The sequence below is a fragment of the Mercenaria mercenaria genome, chromosome 4 (assembly GCF_021730395.1).
Source record: "Mercenaria mercenaria strain notata chromosome 4, MADL_Memer_1, whole genome shotgun sequence".
Taxonomy (NCBI): Eukaryota; Metazoa; Mollusca; class Bivalvia; order Venerida; family Veneridae; genus Mercenaria; species Mercenaria mercenaria.
In genome coordinates this window covers 10,433,996-10,456,015 of record NC_069364.1, presented here as the reverse complement: position 1 = coordinate 10,456,015, position 22,020 = coordinate 10,433,996, and the positions used below count along the sequence as shown (strand labels likewise).

The following is a 22,020-nucleotide window of genomic DNA, read 5'->3' as shown; positions in this document are numbered from 1 at the left end:
TGAGTACTTGTTGCTTATACGAGTGTAAATGTTTTCTGTAGTGGAGATATAGGAGAGATCGTGTTTGTAAACAAATCCATTGTATTTTCTATTTTTAGAACTGATAAGACAAAGACCGGGTGGGCAGACGCCGAGCGTCCATGTTTTTTTTTGTAAACAGTGATGTTTTTCTAATGGCTTAAACTTTCTTAAAACACAAATAATATCAATAATTTTTATACGCCCGTTTGAAAAACGGGACGTATTATGGGAACGCCCCTGATGGGCGGATGGGTGGGCGGCGTCCACAGACCTTGTCCGGAGCATATCTTCTACATGCATGAAGGGATTTTGATGAAACTTGGCACAGTTGTTCACCATCATGAGGCGGAGTGTCATGCGCAAAAACCAGGTCCCTAGGTCTAAGGTCAAGGTCACAGAGGTCAAAGGATACAAGAATGAAAACTTTGTCCGGAGCATATCTTCTTCATGCATAAAAAAGGACTTTGATGTAGCTTGGCACAATTGTTCACCATCATGAGACGGAGTGTCATGCGCAAGAACCAGGTCCCTAGGGGTAAGGTCAAGGTCACAGAGGTCAAGGATACAAGAATGAAAACTTTGTCCGGAGCATTTCTTCTTCATGCATTGAGGGATTTTGATACAACTTGGTACAAATGTTCACAAGCATGAGACGGAGTGTCATGCGCAAGAACCAGGACCCTAGGTCTAAGGTCAAGGTCACACTTAGAGGCCAAAGGTCAGATACAAGAATGACTTTGTCCGGAGCATTTCTACTTCATGCATGGAGGGATTTTGATGTAACTTGGCACAATTGTACACCATCATGAGACGGAGTGTCATGCACTGGTCCCTTCTTTTGAATTACTTCCATTTGCTGTTACTATAAATAGCTTATATTGTAACTTTTTCATTACAAGTCGTAGGGAAAAATCGAGACCACTTTTCTGTAGTACAACATGCATGTTACATCCAGTTCTGAGGTGTATTTTGAGCTATCTCTACCTGGTAAGGATTTTTGTGTGGATTTGTAATTTTTTTTTTATTTATTTTTTTTATTTTTTTTTTCTCTTTCAAGATTAACTTCCCTTAGTTGCTATTACTATAAATAACTTACATTGTAACTTTTTTATAATTGACCGTAGGGAAAAGCCAAGACCACTTTTCTGTGGTACAACATTGATGTTACTTTCAAATTTTGGGTGTATTTTAAGGTATATCTACCTGGTAAGGATTTTTTTTGTGGACTTAGAAAAATAAAAGAATTACAATAATTTCTAAAAAAAAAAAAAACATTGTAAACAACTAGAAAATTAAAATTCCATTTGCAAATACAGGTGCTAGTGTAAAGAAGTTTGCTGTGACGGGCGTATATTGTGACATTCTGGCACTCATGTTTGATCAATGGAAAGTGTATAAAACAAGCAATTTATTGATTACTTTTGATTATAATTTCGAAATTAAATGGATTAATTATGAACGCTTAACTTACAGTGTTTTTTCTAAAAGTTTGGAGGATCGCTACGCCGCTATTAAAATCTTATGTCATTTAAAACGGTTATTCATTTTAAAAAGATATTTAAATGGGAAAATATGAAAATCGTAAGCATTTCAAAACTTTTTGAATTTTTAAAATCCATAAATGAGCGAAAAAGTTATTAAAAATTAAAAATTCAGATCCCATACACAAACGATGTAAAAACATTTGTTTTACCCACCACCAGATAAACAGGTATTTATGCGTGACGTCATGGCGATCTTTCCTATTGTGAGTTGTTTTAGGAGTGCAATATAAACCCGTGAAAGAACTAGTGTAGAGTTTTTCAATTCTTCATCGTTTTATTGCATACTTATTTACACTGATATATTAACATCTCACTCCAAAGTATAGCTGTAAATATCAACGTTAATGGGTTTTGGGACGGCCTAGCCTGCTACCAGAGTTGCCAGTATAATATGCAAGTCATATAATCCTTATTGTATTATTTTCGCATCAAGAAGATTTGCATGCGCTACAAAAATAATTCCATTCATGAACATTGCGGATTAATTATCAGTGACAAAACACTCGTAATTAGCCTGTTTCCATTTGATTATGCAAGTAGTATAAATAATAAGGTATTGTAGTCGATAATCACATCACTACATTTCAGTTGACCATTAACGTTAATTCCTGATTCATCTTTGGTATTATTTTAACAGTTTGACATTTGATCAAATATATATTGTTATTGGCGCCAGTTACAAGTGCGATATTTATAAAGTTAAGTGTATTTGTTTACTGTGTATTTGTTTTTACTGTTTGTTGTGTTTTTGTTCTTGAGATTTCGTCTGAAAGGTTTTATAAAATTGCACTTTGTACAAGTGACAGACAAAATGTAAATTCATGTAATCTCTGTTTCACTGAAGCTGTTTAGTGTAGCGTTGAGGCATAAAGTCTGTGTTATAAAACAGAAAATAAAACTACCAAAAACCCTCTCCTTCAAGACGTTTCAAGACTTTGCTTTTTGAAGAGACGACAAGCGTCAAATTAGTTCAAATTTGGTTAAAATTAGCTATGTACTAAGTTTGTAAAAATAAGATTAAAGTAGAAAGTATTGTTTAACCTTAAACTTTAGAAACATTTTCTCTCACAGCATTTTTCAGCAATAGCACAGGAATTACTGACCTTATACTTGGAATTATCTTCAAATTCGAATAAAAAGTAAATTAGACAAATTATCTTTTTTTGAAGTGCTTATCAGAAAGAACTTAATTACAAAGACCAGCTATTAAAATAATTAACCGTTAATAAAGTTGAAGGCAGAATTCATAGTACTGGTATGTGTACCTTATTTGGTAGTAGCAGACTAGAACTGTTTCGTGATTAATTTGTAAATAAATGTTAGCATTAACATTTTAGATTTGTAGATCCAGCACGTTGATGTCATATTTTGTGAAGTTGTATTGTGAAAAGAATAATACTTACAAATATCCCCTACAAGTATGTCTCAACCCTGTTGCATTTAAGGTAAGAAAGAGAGATAGAAAATATTATTATTATTATTATAATATACTACATTTATATAGCACTCTTTTCATATAAAAATACGTTCAAAAGTGCTTTACATAAAAACATTTATATAATGTTCAATAAAAAATGGTAATTGAACTATTATAGAAGAACTTAAAATTACATTACGGTAATAAGATACCAAGCATTTTAAATTGAAGGTAGGCAGATCAAAACATGAAACAAAAATACAATATCATAAAACATTAACTGACCTGTCAAAAACACAGGTTAGAGCAGAATAGAACAGAAGATATCTTACATTTTGAACAGACAGAATTAACCGGTATGATGTCTGCGAAATGCATCACAGCATGCAAACCGTCCCGGATGATTGGGTCAATCCCTACCTAAACGGTCCGGAGAACATCCATGATACATCCCACAGAAAAAACACCGCCAACATTATTCTGTCACACTAGAGTTCTTAATTAAAGTAATTGATTGGCCGGCAAAGAACCTACATTATTAATCAGGTAATCAGTGAGATTAGTTCCCAAAGAATTCTATGAAATGATGTGTCTTTAGCGCTTTTTTGAAACTTTGCAAGGTCTTGCACTCTCTTATGCCAGATGGGAAGGCATTCCATAACCTCGCAGCTGCTGTCTGAAAGCTACTGTCACCTAATCGCATTGTTCGACCACCAGTTTTAATGCATTATTCTGCGATCTCAGATTTCTGGATAGTGTATATATTTCTAACATGTTCACTACATAAGCTGGGATTGATCTTTGAGTGCCTTATATGTATGTGTTATAATTTTGTATTCTACCCTACATTGCACAGGAAGCCAATGGAGTTTACGCAGCACAGGCGTTATATGGTCGTATCTGGATGTTCTGGTTACGATTCTAGCTGCCGTGTTTTGGACATATTGCAGTTTGTTCATTGACTGTTTTGGAATTCCATATAGAAGAGAGTTGCAATAATCCAAACGTGATGTAACAAGAGTGTTGTTTAGAGATTTGGTTGCGTTCGCCGTTATATATTGTCTGATGTGACTGATTTGCCGCAACTGTGCATAGAAGTTCCTACACACACTATTCACATGTTGCTCCATCCTCATGTTCGAATCCAGGAAAGCACCGAGGTTCCTGATACTGCCTGATTGTTTGATTTCAGAGCTGTCCACTTTTACAGATATGTTTGAAACAGATTGTGTCTTGTGTTCAGATGAAAATATGATTAATTCTGTTTTTTCAGCATTGAGTTTCAACATGTTTGTATTCATCCAACTTACTATGTCCTTTAAACAACTTTCAACGCAATGAATGGTCTCTTCAATAGACATTTTGTTTATTGGTTTGAAGGATTGATATAACTGCGAATCGTCCGCATAGAAATGATTGTTCAGTCCGTGCTTTCCGCAGATAGCTCCGACTGGTTTTGTGTACATTGTGTAGTTCTTAGGCCCCAAAACAGACCCTTGGGGTACACTGTTCTTCATTAGCGCTGGTTGTGATAGCTCGCCATCTATGCATACGGTCTGGTAGCGGTCACTAAGGTATGACATCATCCATGCGAGTGGCTTGCCTGTAATACCAAAGTGACGCTCAAGGCGATGAATCAACGTCCCGTGGTCAATAGTGTCAAATGCTGCAGAGAGATCAAGCATCACAAGAATAGTCACATTATTCTTATCCAACGATTGAAGAATGTCATTTTGGACTTTTAATAGGGCGGTTTTGGTTGAGTGGAATTTCTTATAAGCAGATTGATTAACTTCATGAAGTTCATTGTTCCTCACATGATTTTCAGTTCGAACATCTACCACTTTTTCTAAGATTTTAGACAGAAACGGCAGGTTTGACACAGGTCTGTAGTTTTTTAGGACATTAGAATCTAGGCTTGGCTTTTTTAGAAGAGGTCTTAGTCGTGAATGTTTGAACGCTTTGGGCACATACGCAGCATCTAGAGATGCATTTATAATTTTTGTTATCACTGGTGTTAGTTCGTCAAGACATTCTTTTAATAACCATGTTGGGATAGAACCTAGTTTACAAGATTTGTTCGCTGACTTTTTAATAATTGATTTCACTTCGTCTTCTGAGGTTTGAGTAAACTCAACATAATTGACACCTGTATATTCAGTTTCTATGTCATCCAAATCAGATACAGATTGTGTTTGCGATGCTATATTGTTTCTGATTGTTTCGATCTTTCCAATAAAGAAGTCACTGAAATCTTGTGCGAGATGCTGTGGAGATGAATGTGATGGTAAAATCACCTCATTTGTATCGCCAAGAAGATTTTTGGTAATCTTAGATAAACTCTTATGATCACTGCCACGTGAGTCAATCTTGCCTGTATAGTATTCAACACGAGCTTTTTTTAGCTTCTTATTCTCATCAGCACACTATGTTTGGTAAATTTGATCGATTGTGAGTTTACTTTCACGCCATTTCCGTTCTAATTTTCGTTTCTGATGTTTTGCTTCGTGGAGTTGCTCGGTATACCAAGGACATAAGGTCTTAACACAATAGTCTTGGTAGTCAATGGGGCGTGTTTGTCTACTATAGAAATTAACTGATTTGAAAATTCCTCCACAAATTCATCGATATCAGTATCAGATTCAGTGCACTGTGTGTTAAAGAAATCTATTCTTCGTATGTCTTCTCGGAATGAGTCAATGTCGATCGATTTCCTGTACGACACAGTTTTTCGTACTGGGGGTGGTTTGGAAGCTTTAGCGTCAAATATCACAGCAAAATGATCACGTGACATCTTTCCATTTGAATCGGAGAGTCCAGGATCTATGACCTCGATATTTGAAACCGTGACATCATTATCTCTGGTTATCACTACATCCAACGTATGTAGAATATGATAACGTTTTCAATTTTACATTCCCAAACCTGTTCAAATGGGGGCGCTCAGTACCTTAAAAGGGCCGCTAGATCTGAAAATAGAAATACCATTAAATGATTTCTTCTAATGAACTGTTTTTGAATTTTCTTCACAGTTTGTCTGTAGGATCATTATAAGGGCCTTTCCCAAACTTGTTCAATTGGGGGCGCATGTCGCAAGAACTAAAAATAGAAACAGTTTTTAACAACTTCTGCTCATTAACAATTTGATGGATCTTAATCAAAAGTAATCTGTAGTAGCATTATAATTTTCAATTGGATGCACCGTTAAAAATAGAAATACCTTTAACCTTTAGCCTGCTGGCGGCAAGATATTCTGCCTTTGCGACCAGTGCAGACCAAGATCAGCCTGCACATCATAGTATGCACTGTTCGCTATTCAGTCAGTACATTTTCAGTGAACACCCCTTTGAATAATAATTGATTGATGGTCCAGTCCATTTTAGAAATTTAGCAGGTATCGTCTCATGAACTGCTTGACGGATCGGATTGTCACCAAACTTGGTTTGTAGTGTCATTTTAAGGTTATTTCCCAAAATAGGGTCACTAGATCTCTTTAAAGGACCACGAGATCTAAAGATAGAAAAACATTTTAACAACTTCTATTTATGAACTGTTTGATAGATCTTCATCAGACCTGGTCTGTTGCATCATTGCAATGTCCGCTCCCAAATTTGTTCAAACAGGGGCACTTGGGCCCCTTTCAGGGTCCGCCAGAACTGGAGATAGAATACCTTTTGACTACTTAATCTCATAAACTGCGTAATGGGAATTCGTCGAAGATGGTCTGTTTTATGTTTCTTATTGTTACCATTCATGATTCAGTGCGTCATACAAAATTATATTGAAGGTTAAATAGTCAAGGTCAAGTGAGCAACGTAGGGCCACTATGATCGTCTTGTTCCGGATAGCATAGCAGGTTATAAAAGGATCTTCAAAGCATTTAAGATTAATGTTTATCATAACATAACACAAGACCCGCATCACGGCCCAAAGATTAAGTCACATTTTGATTTCAAAGTTTTTAACTCTTGTATATGTCCGTACCACATATCTTTCAGATAACAAGGGTTTTTGGAAGTAGATAACGATACATTGTGTAACACTCACTCTAATAACTTCTTAACGCAGGTCCAAATAAAAATCGAATTTCCCAAAGCCTTTAATTCATGTGTACATTGTTATATTTCTTCATTTTCTAAAGAATTTGAAATGAGCCCAAAATCATCAGGATGTGCTTTTGTGTTAGACCAAGTACAAATCCCGTAGCTGCGAGACCAAAGTAACCATTAAAATGTAAAACAAAGTTACCTATGCATTGTATAGCCCATGCAGTTAGTCAGATACTTCGCCGTAATTTTGTGTTTATTAATTTGTGGTGGTAATTATGCTTTGGACATACGGTATCAAAAGTAATATTTGGTAGCTGATAACAGTTCCCTTAGCATTTAGTATCCATTAAGGTTGCATTCATACACAAGGTATGAGCTTATTAAAAAGTAAAGCCTAACAACTAACTTAAACTATTCATTTTCACGTGGCGTTTCGAAGCATTTCGTTTCTTTATAAATGTACACATCGGTAATGGGGAAAACACCCTTGCAGATGTTTCTTACTGCGGCGTTAAACAGGTGTATGTAATACCCTTATCTTATGTGTATCAGAACCATGAATTATTGTTGTAATGTTTGATTCTAGTTTTAAAGTTTTTTATGCCCCCGAAGGTGGGCATATTAAAATTGCACTGTCCGTCCATGCGTCCGTCCGTCTGTGCGTCCGATTATTCTTGTCCGGGCTGTAACTCTGCCATCCATAAAGGGATTTTAAAAGAACTTGGCATAAATGTTCCCCATAATGAGACGATGTGTCATGTACAAGACCCAGACCCTTAGCTCCAAGGTCAAGGTCACACTTAGAGGTCAAAAGTTAACAGGGTCTGTTTCGTGACCGGTCCATACCTTTGCCATTCATGAAGGGATTTTGAAAGAACTTGGCATAATGTTTACCATAATGAGACGATATGTCGTGTACAAGACCCAGACCCCTAGCGCCAAGATCAAGGTCACACATAGAAGTTAAAGGTTAACAGGGTATGTTTCGTGTCCGCTTCAGAACTCTGCCATTCCTCAAGGGATTTTGAAGTTACTTGGCATAAATGTTCCCTGTAATGAGATGACGTGTCGTGCGTAAGACCCAGATCCCTAGCTCCAAGATGAAGGTCACACTTAGAAGTCAAAGGTTAACATGGTCTGTTTCTTGTCAAGTCCATAACTCTGCAATTTATCAAGGGATTTTAAAATTACTTGGCACAAATGTTCCCCATAATGAGTTAATTTATCATGCACAGACAACTGTAGCATTCTTGGGCACGCTTCGGGGGCATTTGTCACTAATAGTGACAGCTCTTGTTTAATTAAAAGAACATTTCCGACCTGTAACATACCTCTTTGTTTAAGGTTGTTTTTTTAATTCAATGCTGTCACTATGATCATGGAATTCATACAATATTATTATGTTACTTGGTTCAACATACGCCGGTGCTAGAGGTTTGAAGTGTGTTGCACATTTTATTACCTGCCTTGAACAGACTCAATGAAACCGAGTCTGCTATTTTGGTTTGCTTTGTCGAGGTCTCTGTTCTTCCTATAGATTTCATTTACCTTCACAACAACAGTTTCTAAGTACCGTGTATTGGCCATAAAATTCGGTCAGTACGGACTCGGTGCTGATATTAGTTTTCGTTCTTTTGGATCAGGAAATCAATCTAATGTTGGTATAAAATAGAGTTCCACTTAAGTTGGTACTAGAGAGCGTGAGAGGTGTTGTAATACATGTTATTAGTTCTCTTGAAAGACTCAATTAACCGAGTCTGCAATCATTTTGCTTGGTTGTGGTCTATGATTTTGAACTTACATTACCTTTATTGTTCTACATTAGAATTCATTTTTTACATTTTTGTGTCTTAACTAGGTCAGACTTTATGATTGTATGGATATTAGAACTTTTTAAATATTGTTTACATGAAAAACTTTGTCTTTATGTTGCATTATTACAAGTCCTTGCATCTTGTTTATTCAAATTTCGGCAGCAATAACACGTATATTACACACGTCAGGAAATATTCCTTATGTATCACTCGGCGATATATTACCATTTTGTGTCGATTCGCCGTAAAACCCAACTCACTCACTCCTTATGTATCACGTTTTTCATACATACTGCATGTTTTCCGGTTTAAATATGAACTATAATATTATAGGCAATAGAAAAAGGGTACAACATTGATATGGGAGGCCTGAAGGAACGTGGAAAGAAAGTGTTTGGAGAACTGCTATCTGACATGTTTGTGAAAGAATGGCTACGCTTTTGTCCAAACAGACAGGAGGAAACCAACATAAAGATATTCATGTTTTCCATAACTTGGTCAGCATTTGAACATTTTGTTCGGAAATTCTGTGAGTATAGCTGAAAAATATTTTAGTGAAATGCTGAGTGAATGAAAAATTCTGTCAGCCGTAATATTTATCCAAACTGTTGCTGCGATTTTTTTTGTATTTTATTACTTTCTAAAACTGTATTTTAAACCATGTAAATAAGGCTTATGAACAATATGAAATGCCATTTTGTAATTTAAGTCCTTTCATTTTTCTTAGATACGGACCAGTCGCTAAAAGAAATTCTTACAGAAAGCTGTTGGGACAAATTAACAATGGCAATTGCCATAACAAAAAGTTATGTTGAAGTTTTGGACACTGGGGATATTAATGTTGGTATTTTGAGAAAGCTACACCAGAACTTGGATACGTTTGCCAGCCTCGTAGAAGAGATGTATCCTGACAAAAAAGATATGAAAGAATGGGTTTTAAAAGCTTTGCATATACGTAACATAGAAATCGATTCATTCTTGTGTCAGGCTAAACAGATGTCATTTTTGACTGAATTGTGTGCACACGTTTCCTCGGGTAAGTATAAATTTATGCACCAAATTATGTAGTGACAATTCAGTAACTAAATGGAGTCTGTGTTACATGTATTTCGGCTGTGTGCTCAAAACTAATATTGTCAAAAATTACATTATTTCAAGTAATCAAGTGGCAGTCCGCCGAAGTAAATATTGGCTCGTAGTACCTCGCCAAAACCAGATGATTATTTAGGGCTCACAGGTTTTGACATACAAATCCGTCAATCGAAACCTGTTCAAGCGGTTGACATTTACTTGCTTACTTACTGGTGTTCACCGTCTACACTTTCACCCAGACTCAGCATTTTAAAGGTGCCGTTCTCCGTAGGTCCTCCATCGTTCCATATAGCTTTGTCTGTACTGATGTGTATTTTTGCCACACATACTTCCTGTGCCGATCCGTACGTGGGCATCTTTGACGAGTATGCTGTTCAAGACCACAGGGGCACAGAGGAGATGAAGACTGTTTAAACTTAGCATATACGCGGACGTTCAGTTTGTTGTGTCCCCAGACTTTCCAGCTTTGTTTTCATTGGATGATCTGACAAGTACTAATACTTGCTGGCCTGTATGAGGGATTTAAATTCTCTTCTCTCGGTGTGTGGAAGGATGGCAGTCACATCTTCTATGGCCTTAATTAGTGTTGATTTCAGTGCTCCTGTGATGAGTCTGAAGGCTTGATTTTTGACCTTGTCTAGCCTCAGCTGGCTTGTCTTTGCAGTGATTATCCGAGCCGTGAGTCCACACTCTAGAATGGGTCTTATGGTTCCAAGGCATACTGTCTTGAGTATTTTACTACTTGCTCCCCAATTTATGCCTTTATGTATTTGCTAGATGAGCTTTCCAAGTAAGCCGGTTGTCAAACGTAACGCCAAGATAAGTCATTTCCTGCACTGCAGCCAGCGAGATGTCACAGATCCTGATGGTGCCAACTGTCTGTTTCGGTGACAAAGAGAAAAGGGTGGTACAAGACTTCTCTTTATTGACCTGGACACACAATTATTCTGCTCATACTGAAAGCATGTCTGTGGCTTCGTGTATTATATATCTGGAAGTTGCTGCATATACCTCTGAGCACAAGATTACCAAGATATCTGCGTAAAGGGCAGATTTTACTACTCGTGATAGATGTGCCACTGGATAATTGATGAAGAGGAGAAAAAGCGTCGGAGAGAAAACTTCTGACCGAAGGCCCTGTCTGGGCTGACTATTGCCCTGCGGTTGAAAAACAGGTCTTGAGCCATCTATATACTGTGCCTCCAACACCGATCCTCTGTAGTTTTACCAGAAGACCAATCGTCCATACCTTGTCGAATGCTCTCTGTAGATCCACCTATGTAACAAGAGTGACTGTTTTTCCTGAAAGGCATCCGCGATTTCTTGTGCAAGATATGTTGTTTGTTCCTCTGTTGTGCGGAACATCCTGAATCCTGCCTGTTGATGGACCAAAAGGTTGTTTGTTTTTAGAAATCACCTCATGCGCTGGTTATTGATGCTCTCCATGGTCCTGTGCCGATCCGTACTGGTGAGGCGATAGCTTGCTTCCTTCTTTTTGTTCTATCAAAGTTTCAGGATAGGTGTCATGATGGCTTAACTCCATATCTGTGGAAGTCTACCTTTTCTCCAGCTTAAAGATGTCCAGCATGGTTTTTGTAGCAAATACTCCTAGGTGGGTCAGCATCTCACTGGTATTGTGGTTTGGTCCTGGTGATCTTAGGCTTCTCCTAGGCTGCCTGTAACTCATTTAACGTGAGGCTTGTCCCAATCGCTTCTTCCTTGCGCTTGGCTGCCATTTTCACTCCTCTGTTTGAGCTTCTCTTTGCCTTTCTCTATTACTACTGATACTGCTAACTTCTTTGTAGTTTTCAGCAAACGTATTTGCAGCCTGTTTCTCAGTCAACAGAATGCCATTTTCTTCCAGAACTGTTGTTCCTCGCTCACGCCTCCTTCATCATTGAGTTGCTTTGTGAATTTCCAGAGCTAATAACAGTCTTTTTTAAGGTTCAGAGATGCAGTTTTCTCAGACAAGCTTTCTCTCCTGACCTGAATCTTTGCTTTAAGAATCTTGGCTCTTGCTTTCTGGGGGTCTACACTGTTGTCTTGGGAAGGATATGTTTCAGCGTCCCTTCTAGCTTCCGACAATTGCTCCTGAAGAGTTTCCTAATCATTGTTCTAGTGTGACTGTGAATTCTTCTAGAACCCCCGTAGAATACACATATGGGCTGCTTTAAGTAGGGCTGCATTAAAGCCCTCTGTGACTCTGTCAGTGTCTCTACCATCTACCCTTAAATCTCTGTAGAGACCAACGATCAGCTCTTTGTATGAGTTCCAGTCAGCTTTTTAGCTCACCTGAGCAATGCTAAGGTGAGTTTTTCTGATGTCCGGCGTCCGTCGTCTGTCGTCTGTCGCCTGTCTGTCGTCTGTCAACATTTAGTTTGTGTATGCGATAGAGGCTGTATTTTTCAACTGATCTTCATGACATTTGGTCAGAATGATAACCTTGATGAAATCTAGGCCGAGTTTGAAAATGGGTCATTTGGGGTCAAGAACTAGGTCACTAGGTCAAATCAAAGAAAAACCTTGTGTATGCTATAGAGGCTGTATTTTTCAATTAATCTTCATGAATTTTGGTCAGAATGATTATTTTGATGAAATCTAGGCCAAGTTTGAAAATGGATTATCTGGGGTCAAAAAATTGGTCACTAGGTCAAATCAAAGAAAAACCTTTTGTATGCGATAGAGGCTGTATTTACAATTAATCTTCATGAATTTTGGTCAGAATGATAGCCTTGATGAAATCTAGGTCAAGTTCGAATATGGGTCATCTGGGTCAAAAAGTAGGTCACGAGGTCAAATCAAAGAGAAACCTTGTATATGCTATAGAGGCTCTATTTTTCAATTGATCATCCTGAAATTTGGTCAGAATGATTGCATTGATGAAATCTAGGTCAGATTTTAAAATGGGTCATCTGGGGTCAAAAAGTAGGTCACTAGCTCAAATCAAAGAAAAACTTTGTGTATGCGATAGAGGCTGTATTTTTCAATTGATATTCATGAAATTTGGTCGGAATGATTGCATTGATAAAATCTAGGTCAAGTTTGAAAATGGGTCATCTTTGGTCAAAAATTAGGTCACTAGGTCAAATCAAAGAAAAACCTTGTGTATGCGATAGAGGCTATATTTTTCAGTTGATCTGCATGTAATTTAGTCAGAATGATTGCCTTGATAAAATCTACTTTGAGTTTGATTATGGGTCATCTTGGATCAAAAAGTAGGTCACTAGGTCAAATCAAAGAAAAACCTTCTGTATGCGATAGAGGCTGTATTTTTCAATTTATCTTCATGAAATTTGGTCAGAATGATTGCCTTGGTGAAATCTAGGTCAGGTTTGAATATGGGTCATCTGGGTCAAAAAGTAGGTCACTAGGTTAAATCAAAGAAAAACCTTGTGTATGCGATAGAGGCTGTAGTTTTCAACTGATCTTCAGGAAATTTTGTCAGAATGATAGCCTTGATAAAATCTAGGCCGAGTTCGAATATGGGTCATCTGGGTTCGAAAACTAGGTCACTAGGTTAAATCAAGGAAAAACCTTGTGTGTGCAATAGGGGCTGCATTTTAGACTAGATTTTCATAAAATTTGGTCAGAGTGGTCGCCTTGATGAAATCTATGTCAAGTTCAAATATGAGTCATCTGGGGTCAGAAACTAGGTCACTAGGTCAGATCAAAGAAAAACCTTATGTATGCGATAGAGACTGTATTTTTTCAATTGATCTTCTTGAATTTGGGTCAGAATGATAGCCTTGATGAGATCTAGGTCAAAAACTAGGTCACTAGGTCAAATCAAAGAAAATATTTATACTGAAGATTTTTTGCTCCAATTTTAATGATATTTGGTCAGAATATTTTTTTCCATGAAATCACTAGGTCAAACATGTTTACACTATTATGGTGTGTTTCTCAGGTGAGCGACCAAGGGCCATCTTGGCCCTCTTGTTTGTAGTTCCCATCGGGGTAGACTTGTGTCTGATGCATACTCTACTGCAGAGTGAGATGAATAGAGCGATGATCGCTGCCATCAAGTTTAATGGACTATATCCTTGGTTATATGCTTGTGGATGTCTTGTGTACAGAAACCAAGGGCAAGAGTAGAAGTGGAGTGCTAACGTCTGGGATAGAATGCGGGTTCGTTTCAGGGTCTATAATTAACCACAAGTTGTGATCGTCTTGCCGAGTCTCTACCTCTTCTCCTCGTTTGTCTAAGTGGTCAAATCCCCATCTCCGTGAGTGGCTGTTGAAGTCACCGATGAGATTTGTCATTTGGTGAGGTTGACGATCTTTGGCTCCTTATTTTTGAGCATTATGTTCAACACCTGGTACTCGGAGTCATCCATGTACATGGTGGTTTGTGTGACTGCAATGGTATTCCTCAACAATGGTAGGATTCCTCCCTTACTTCTCCCGAACCTATCGCACTGGAAGTACTAAAAGCTTCTTGCCATGAAGGATTTGTCCTGAATGCAGCAGACCTGGATTTCCATACTCCCTCTGCATTCTAGTGCCTAACTTTGAAGAGCTGAACTGGTTTCTTCCGTGCCATTGTGTGGCCAGTGCATCTCCTCTCTATTGGCCCCAAGTCAAGGTGAGGTATCTCCAATAGTATTGGGTGAATTATATCGAGGCACAGAGCCCGGCGATGTTTCTCCCTACAGGGTTTTGAAAGAATCAGAATCAAGTCGGCCGTGTAGACATAGTGCAATTACATTTTACCATGGTTCGTTAGAGAGCGCCAAACTGGCCTGGTACTACTGATGTCATCTCTCTAGGTTTTCTGTAGGGGATCTTCCCTTAGCTTCTGGCCCAAAGACCTACACAGAGAGCACAGGGGCTATTTAACCCATAGCTTGGGTATATGCATGGGCAGCAGGGCTTGTTCACACACCGTCGGACCTGGCATACTACATGTCTAGGGCAGACCTCTTCCGAGTCCCTTGCAGTTCTGCCTGAGGTCGCGAGGTACCCAGTATCCATGTGTCGCCATACGCACTCGGCTTTCCTGTCCAGCCGGGGAGGCTGAAGGCAGACAACACACAATCACACCACACTTGACGCATCAATAGACTGTTTGACACTGTAACCGCTATTTATTATTCTGAATTTGATAACAATAGCACATCCCGATAAAAGTCCAGATGTGGTGCCGAGCTTAAGAAGTATCTGGACGTTTGCAGCATATTGATATACGTATGCAGTGATTCAGTGATGAAACACTAGACTGTCAATCCAGTAGACCCTTGTTCGATTGCTTGCTTGGTCACTGGAATTTCTGAAATGCTGTTAATTTTTAACTATGAAACTTTAACTATTGCCTTATTTTATGAACTATAGTTTAAAGTATTTAGATCTTTAAAGCAACTGCATTAACAAATTCTTAGAAGTTGTTCCGATTGGCGGTATACCTTACGGAATCTGATAAGCTTACAACGATTCCGCCTTGTGAGTCTACTTAAGCCATCCAGCTGGCTTATGGAAGGTCTATGGTTCTACCAAGGTGCCCCACCATTGCCTTAAACAATGAATGAATCGACACCTGGGCTCTGCCGTCAACGTTATTAAAAGCTGGAGGTTCGCTATATGATCTATAATTGTGTCTATGTGACGTAAAACCAACAAAGAAATTTAAATTAATTACTGTTAGAAAACTAATTTGTCCTTGGACCATAAATACAACTGTCTGTAACATTTATGTTGTAGTTGATACAAAAGATGTTGAAACGGTCATACAGAAAAGTCATAACATCGAGAGATATGTGATGACTGAATTTTGTAAGCCTTGCATCGTCTCAGACGTGACACATGTGGAAGGATTCAAACCTGCTCTTTGCGCGTTCAGTGTGTCAGAGGAGTGCTTACACAGCTTGCCAGAGCTTGAACATTTTCACAGAAGCAGTGTTTGTCTTGCATTTTGGCACAACATGTGCCGGGACAAGTCGACAGACCAGTTTACAACAATTGAAGCTGTTGTAACCAAAATATGGTTTCCAGTAAGGCAGAGGTAAACGTTTTTAGCTATCTCGTCCCTTCCAGAGTGCATGTGGAATTTCATTAGACTGGTATCCGTGTTGTGCCGAATTTAAAATTAAAAATGTTTAAAATCCAATTTATGTAAAAGTATTACAAATATCCGTTTAATGGGGTGATAATCAAGGCATATAATGGTAATCTATTTTTAGCTCACCTGTCACATAGTGACAAGGTGAGCTTTTGTGATCACGCAGCGTCCGTCGTCCGTGCGTCCGTGCGTTCGTTCGTCCGTCCGTAAACTTTTGCTTGTGACCACTCTAGAGGTCACATTTTTTGTGGGATCTTTATGAAAGTTGGTCAGAATGTTCATCTTGATGATATCTAGGTCAAGTTCGAAACTGGGTCACGTGCCGTCAAAAACTAGGTCAGTAGGTCTAAAAATAGAAAAACCTTGTGACCTCTCTAGAGGCCATATATTTCAAAAGATTTTCATGAAAATTGGTCAGAACGTTCACCTTGATAATACCTAGGTCAAGTTCGAAACTGGGTTACGTGGCATCAAAAACTAGGTCAGTAGGTCAAATAATAGAAAAACCTTGTGACCTCTCTAGAGGCTATATTTTTCATGGGATCTGTATGAAAGTTGGTCTGAATGTTCATCTTCATGATATCTAGGTCAAGTTCGAAACTGGGTCACGTGCGTTGAAAAACTAGGTCAGTAGGTCTAAAAATAGAAAAACCTTGTGACCTCTCTAGAGGCCATATATTTCATGAGATCTTCATGTAAATTGGTCAGAATGTTCACCTTGATGATATCTAGGTCAAGTTCGCAAGTGGGTCACGTGCCATCAAAATCTAGGTCAGTATGTCAAATAATAGAAAAACCTTGTGACCTCTCTGGAGGCCATATTTTTCATGGGATATGTATGAAAGTTGGTCAGAATGTTCATCTTGATGACTTCTGTGGGTCACATGCAGTCAAAAACTAGGTCAGTAGGTTTAAAAATAGAAAAACCTTGTGACCTCTCTAGAGGCCATACTTGTGAATGGATCTTCATAAAAATTGGTCAGAATGTTTATCTTGATGATATCTAGGACAAGTTCGAAAGTGGGTCACGTGCCTTCAAAAAGTAGGTCAGTAGGTCAAATAATGAAAAAACGTTGTGACCTCTCTAGAGGCCATATTTTTCATGGGATCTGTATGAAAGTTGGTCTGAATGTTTATCTTGATGATATATAGGTCAAGTTTGAACTGGGTCAGCTGCGATCAAAAACTAGGTCAGTAGGTCTTGAAATAGAAAAACCTTGTGACCTCTCTAGAGGCCATACCCTTGAATGGATCTTCATGAGAATTGGTCAAAATGTTCACCTTGATGATATCTAGGTCAAGTTTGAAACTGGGTCAACTGCAATCAAAAACTAGGTCAGTAGGTCTAAAATTATTAAAATCTTTTGACCTCTCTAGAGACCATATTTTTCAATGGATCTTCATGAAAATTGATCTGAATGTTCACCTTGATGATATCTAGGTCAGTTTCAAAACTGGGTCACGTGCGGTCAAAAACTAGGCCAGTAGATATAAAAATAGAAAAACCTTGTGACCTCTCTAGAGGCCATATTTTTCATGAGATCTTCATGAAAATTAGTGAGAATGTTCACCTTGATGATATCTAGGTAAAGTTCAAAACAGGGTCAGGTACCTTCGAAAACTAGGTCAATAGGTCAAATAATAGAAAAACCTTGTGACCTCTCTAGAGACCATATTTTTCAATGGATCTTCATGAAAATTGGTCAGAATTTTTATCTTGATAATATCTAGGTCAAGTTCAAAACTGGGTCACATGAGCTCAAAAACTAGGTCACTATGTCAAATAATAGAAAAAACAACGTCATACTCAAAACTGGGTCATGTGGGAAGAGGTGAGCGATTCAGGACCATCATGGTCCTCTTGTTCATTGTTATATTGTAGTAGATATTGAACATGTTTGTGTGTGTGTTGGGGTGGGGGTAGGGGTGGGGGGTTATTAACACTGTTTTTCAACAGTATTTCAGTCATGTAACGGTGGACAGTTAACCCAACCAGTATTCCTGGATTCTGTACAAGTACAAACCTGTTCTCCACAAGTAACTGCCAACTTCCCCACATGAATTATCAAATGGTTGAGGTCGAATGATTACAGACACAATGCCTTAGATCAAATCGCCACAGAGAATATACGCCCCGCCCGGGGATCGAACTCGCGACCCGCAATCCGTAGATCAACGCTCTCCCTACTGAGCTAAGCGGGAGGACAGATATTGAACATGGTTGATCGAATTGGAGGTATCTGAATGTGATTATTTTCCAACATCGTTACCCAACGAAGATAAAAATGAACAACTTTATAACTAGTGTCATTTAAAAGGGCCGTAATTACATTTCATATAACACATTTCTGAGAAGTGTCCGCTTCTGGGTGACAAAACCTTTTGTTCCTTTCATAAATCTTAAAATTAAATGTAAAAGTTAAAACGAAATCATAAGAGTTTGCTTTAATTTGGCTTCCAGGTAAACTTAAACAATCACATGCATCTTAGTGGGAATGCATAGCTAATGCCCTACATCGATAGCTATAAGGTCTATTTAAGACATGATTTTCCAAACCTGCTCGGACAATATGGAATGAAAAACTGGTCGTAAGCGAGGTTTATTTTCCATGCTGTCCCGAGGTATAGGGACAAAGATGTCGTTCACAGGCAAATATGTAGGATCCTCAGTCTCAGTCTTGTTCATCACTTTAAAAATTGAGCCGTTTTGTATTTCCTGGCTTTCTATATATAGTTTATGTCGTTATATGACTAGTACTTTAGTTACGTCCCGTAAGTGCACGTTATCTTAAAGGAGGAACATACACTTAACACAGTAATATAGTAATAAATGACATGTGTTCCTAGAAATGAATCTGACTTGAGTGTGCAAATAATTGTACAATAGCCTAGCTGGCAAGGATGTTTTAAACTGGCCAGAACTGCACATCACATACTTGTTAGCCTGGTAGATAAATCACTTGCCCCTCATCGATGTGGGTTCGAGCCTCACTCGGGGCGTTGAATTCTTCATGTGAGGAAGCCATCCAGCTGGCTTACGGAAGGTCGGTGGTTCTACCCAGGTGCCCGCTCGTGATGGAATAATGCACGGAGGGGCACCTAGGGTCTTCCTCCACCATTAAAGCTGGAAAGTCGCCATATGACCTATTATGTGTCGGTGCGACGTTAAATCCAACAAAAAAAAAAAAAAAAAAAAAGGAATGATAGCGAGCTCGATTATTCGAGCCTAGCTACTGCCTGGAACTAAGATGATTGCCTACCTAACGGGGAAGGTATGTATTTGTCCGATCACGTGCCAGGAATAGATATTCCTCCCCTTACCTACGAAAAGGTTGTTTATCTATTTATTTATTTGGGTTTTACGGCGCACCAACACAGTATAGGTTATATGGCGCCAAACAGGACTACAAATTTTAGTTTCACATTTCATTTATCGAAATCTATCTACCAGGCTAACATATATGTGATGTACAGTTCTGGCCGGTTTAAAACATCCTTGCCAGCTAGGCTATTGTACAATTATTTGTACACTCCAGCCAGATTCATTTCTAGGAACACATGTCATTAGGTACTATATTATTGTGTTAAGTGTATGTTCCTCCTCATTATCCATTGTTGGCAATACTGCGATCTTCTTTTCCCATAGAACAAGTAAACAGAAAATTCCTTCAACTGAAATTCAGAGACAGTTTGAAAACTAGTACAGTCAACCAAAAAGGCTGCATTGATTTTAAGTAGCTTTTATAAAATTGTATCTGTCTTCTTCAAGATTTTTTTCGTACTTCCGTTAGCGGAAGGTCTTTGTACCGTTCATGACGATGCAGACTGTAACGAAGATTTTTAAGGAAGAGATTTATTATTGTACTATGACAAAAAATGAAATCAAATATTATGAAATTGTATTTGAACGCTGAATAATAGTATAGGCTAAATCATTAGTCACCTACTGGTGTTTCGCCGGAAGGAACTTATCATTTGTCCCTCGTCTGCCCGTCATTCAGCCAGTCAGCCCGCCAGTCAGTCATACAGAGTGCGATCCTGCGATAATTTAAGTACAACATATTTAATGAAAACTGGTACATGAATAGATTGCAATATGGAGAAAATACACATTCGTTTAACTTGCTGCTTGATAAATATGCAGTTGCTGCGGCAACATATAGTCCAAAAAGGTGCAAAGTGGGATCCTGCGAGGACTTACGGACATTAATTTCAAGAAGCTTGATACGTGGGTAGATGGCAATACGGAGAATATGCAGTTCTTTCATTTTGTTGCTATGGCAACAAATGTGGTTGCTGTGGCAAAAAATTGTTCACAGATAAGACAAAAAGCGGATTTGATGAAAACTTAAAAAGTACAAAAAAATGTTGCATGACATTTTGTACTTAGGTAGAGACAATGTGGAGAACATGACCATTATTTTTTTAGCGTTTGTCCATCCGTTCGTCCATCTGTCTGTCATGTCAGTCACAGATGGTGAGTTCCTTCATGACTTTAAAGGTACAAGAGATTTTTATGAAACCTCTGACAAAAATCGAATGTAAAATGATAGATCTTTTTTTACTTAATGCACAAGGCAGTTTTTCATGAAACCTGACTTATAGATGTAGGTTATTTAGAGAATTTGCAGGGTCTTAAATAGTTTCAGTATTTCAAATGTGGTTCCTATGGCAGGAAACTTTTATTGCCGGTAAATAGTATTGTTTTTTGTAGATAATTTATATGTAAACCCTGCCAAAAGACACACATATTGAATAAATTCCCAAAGTGTCTCTATGTAAAATATGTTTGATATATTCTAGGGTTTGCATGCGATTTACACCAGAAAACTGTTAATCTAAATTTGAACTAAATCTGCAAAAATAAGCCAGATCTTACATCTATTAATGGTTTTCCTCCAGGCAAACACTGTTTTATCAATTCTTGAACTGAAAAAATGATTTTCAGATAGTAAATAATCAGACTAGGAGAATGAGACCTCATACTTTATGCCTATTTCACATTTGACCCGGGCGCCGTGCGATAAATTAGTCTACGATTTTCCTTGCGGTTTTGGGGGCATCGTAGGTGTCTACGGGCTATAGCGTATGTGTTCACATTATATCGAGCATCGTGCTATTTTTTGTATAGGCTCTTGGGGAAATGCCGGGAGAAATCCATACGGACGTTACGCGGAGATTGTACGGAAATCGTGCAATTTCAGTGCAGTTGCCATGCAGTCTCCGCAAGCTTCCCATGGAAATCGTCGACGCCCGTACGGCTTCCGTGCAGAGGCTGCGCGGAGCGGCAGTCTTGGTGCTTAGAAATTCTTTGGGTCAGTCTATTCACCATCTCCCGACACATAGGTGGCTCGATTCTGAGGTAGGCTTTGAAGCCCCATGTGTTTCCTGCATCAACTCCTGCATCAGGGTGTCGTAAAGTCCCAGGGTGACCCATCTCAGCAGCCAGGGCTTCTCTCCCTGTGCCTCTGTCGGGCCTGCTGCTCATCAAGGACGACCAGGGTTGCAATCATTGCCTCTCTCTTCTTATGACCTGTCTCAACTGGAACCGCAGGTATGCCGCTCTGAGTCTTAGTGGTACTCATTTCTCTGAAGAGACGAATAATGGTAACATGCTGGAGATGGCCAATGTATATAACCATCTGAAAAATGTTTTGCCCATATCAAGGCCGCCGCACGGCAATGGTGCGGCCGCTGTAGGGTTGCCGCGCGATGATTGCTCAATATCCGTGCGATTTCACGGGTACTGCACGTGAAGCAAGCGGCAACCTTGTGGCAGCCGTGCGAAGGTCCTACGAGTCTACAATCTCCGTACGATTTCTTTTGGGCACATCGTCTTTTGGCTGCACGATCAGTGCGCGGCCTCCTAACGATGCCCGTATTGGGATCGTGCAATGTCTCCTGCGATAAGTCTACGAAAATCGCACTGTCGCTTCCTGCCTCTGCAGGGAGGCCGCACGGTTAGGAGGATATGGGCAGTCTACGGGCTCCGCAGACGCACCGCAGACCAAAATGTGAACTAGGCATT

At 38.8% G+C, this 22,020-nt stretch overlaps 1 protein-coding gene across 1 annotated transcript in view; it reads left to right on the top strand.

Moving 5' to 3' along the window:
* Nucleotides 1–22,020, top strand: part of LOC123550957 (E3 ubiquitin-protein ligase rnf213-alpha-like) — a 158,058-nt gene that overhangs the window by 31,603 nt on the left and 104,435 nt on the right. The window contains exons 13-16 of the mRNA XM_053540043.1: nucleotides 2,903–3,010; nucleotides 9,179–9,374; nucleotides 9,573–9,881; nucleotides 15,635–15,935. Of these exons, the coding sequence (XP_053396018.1) occupies nucleotides 2,903–3,010; nucleotides 9,179–9,374; nucleotides 9,573–9,881; nucleotides 15,635–15,935 (914 nt within the window). The remainder of the gene's footprint in view (nucleotides 1–2,902; nucleotides 3,011–9,178; nucleotides 9,375–9,572; nucleotides 9,882–15,634; nucleotides 15,936–22,020) is intronic.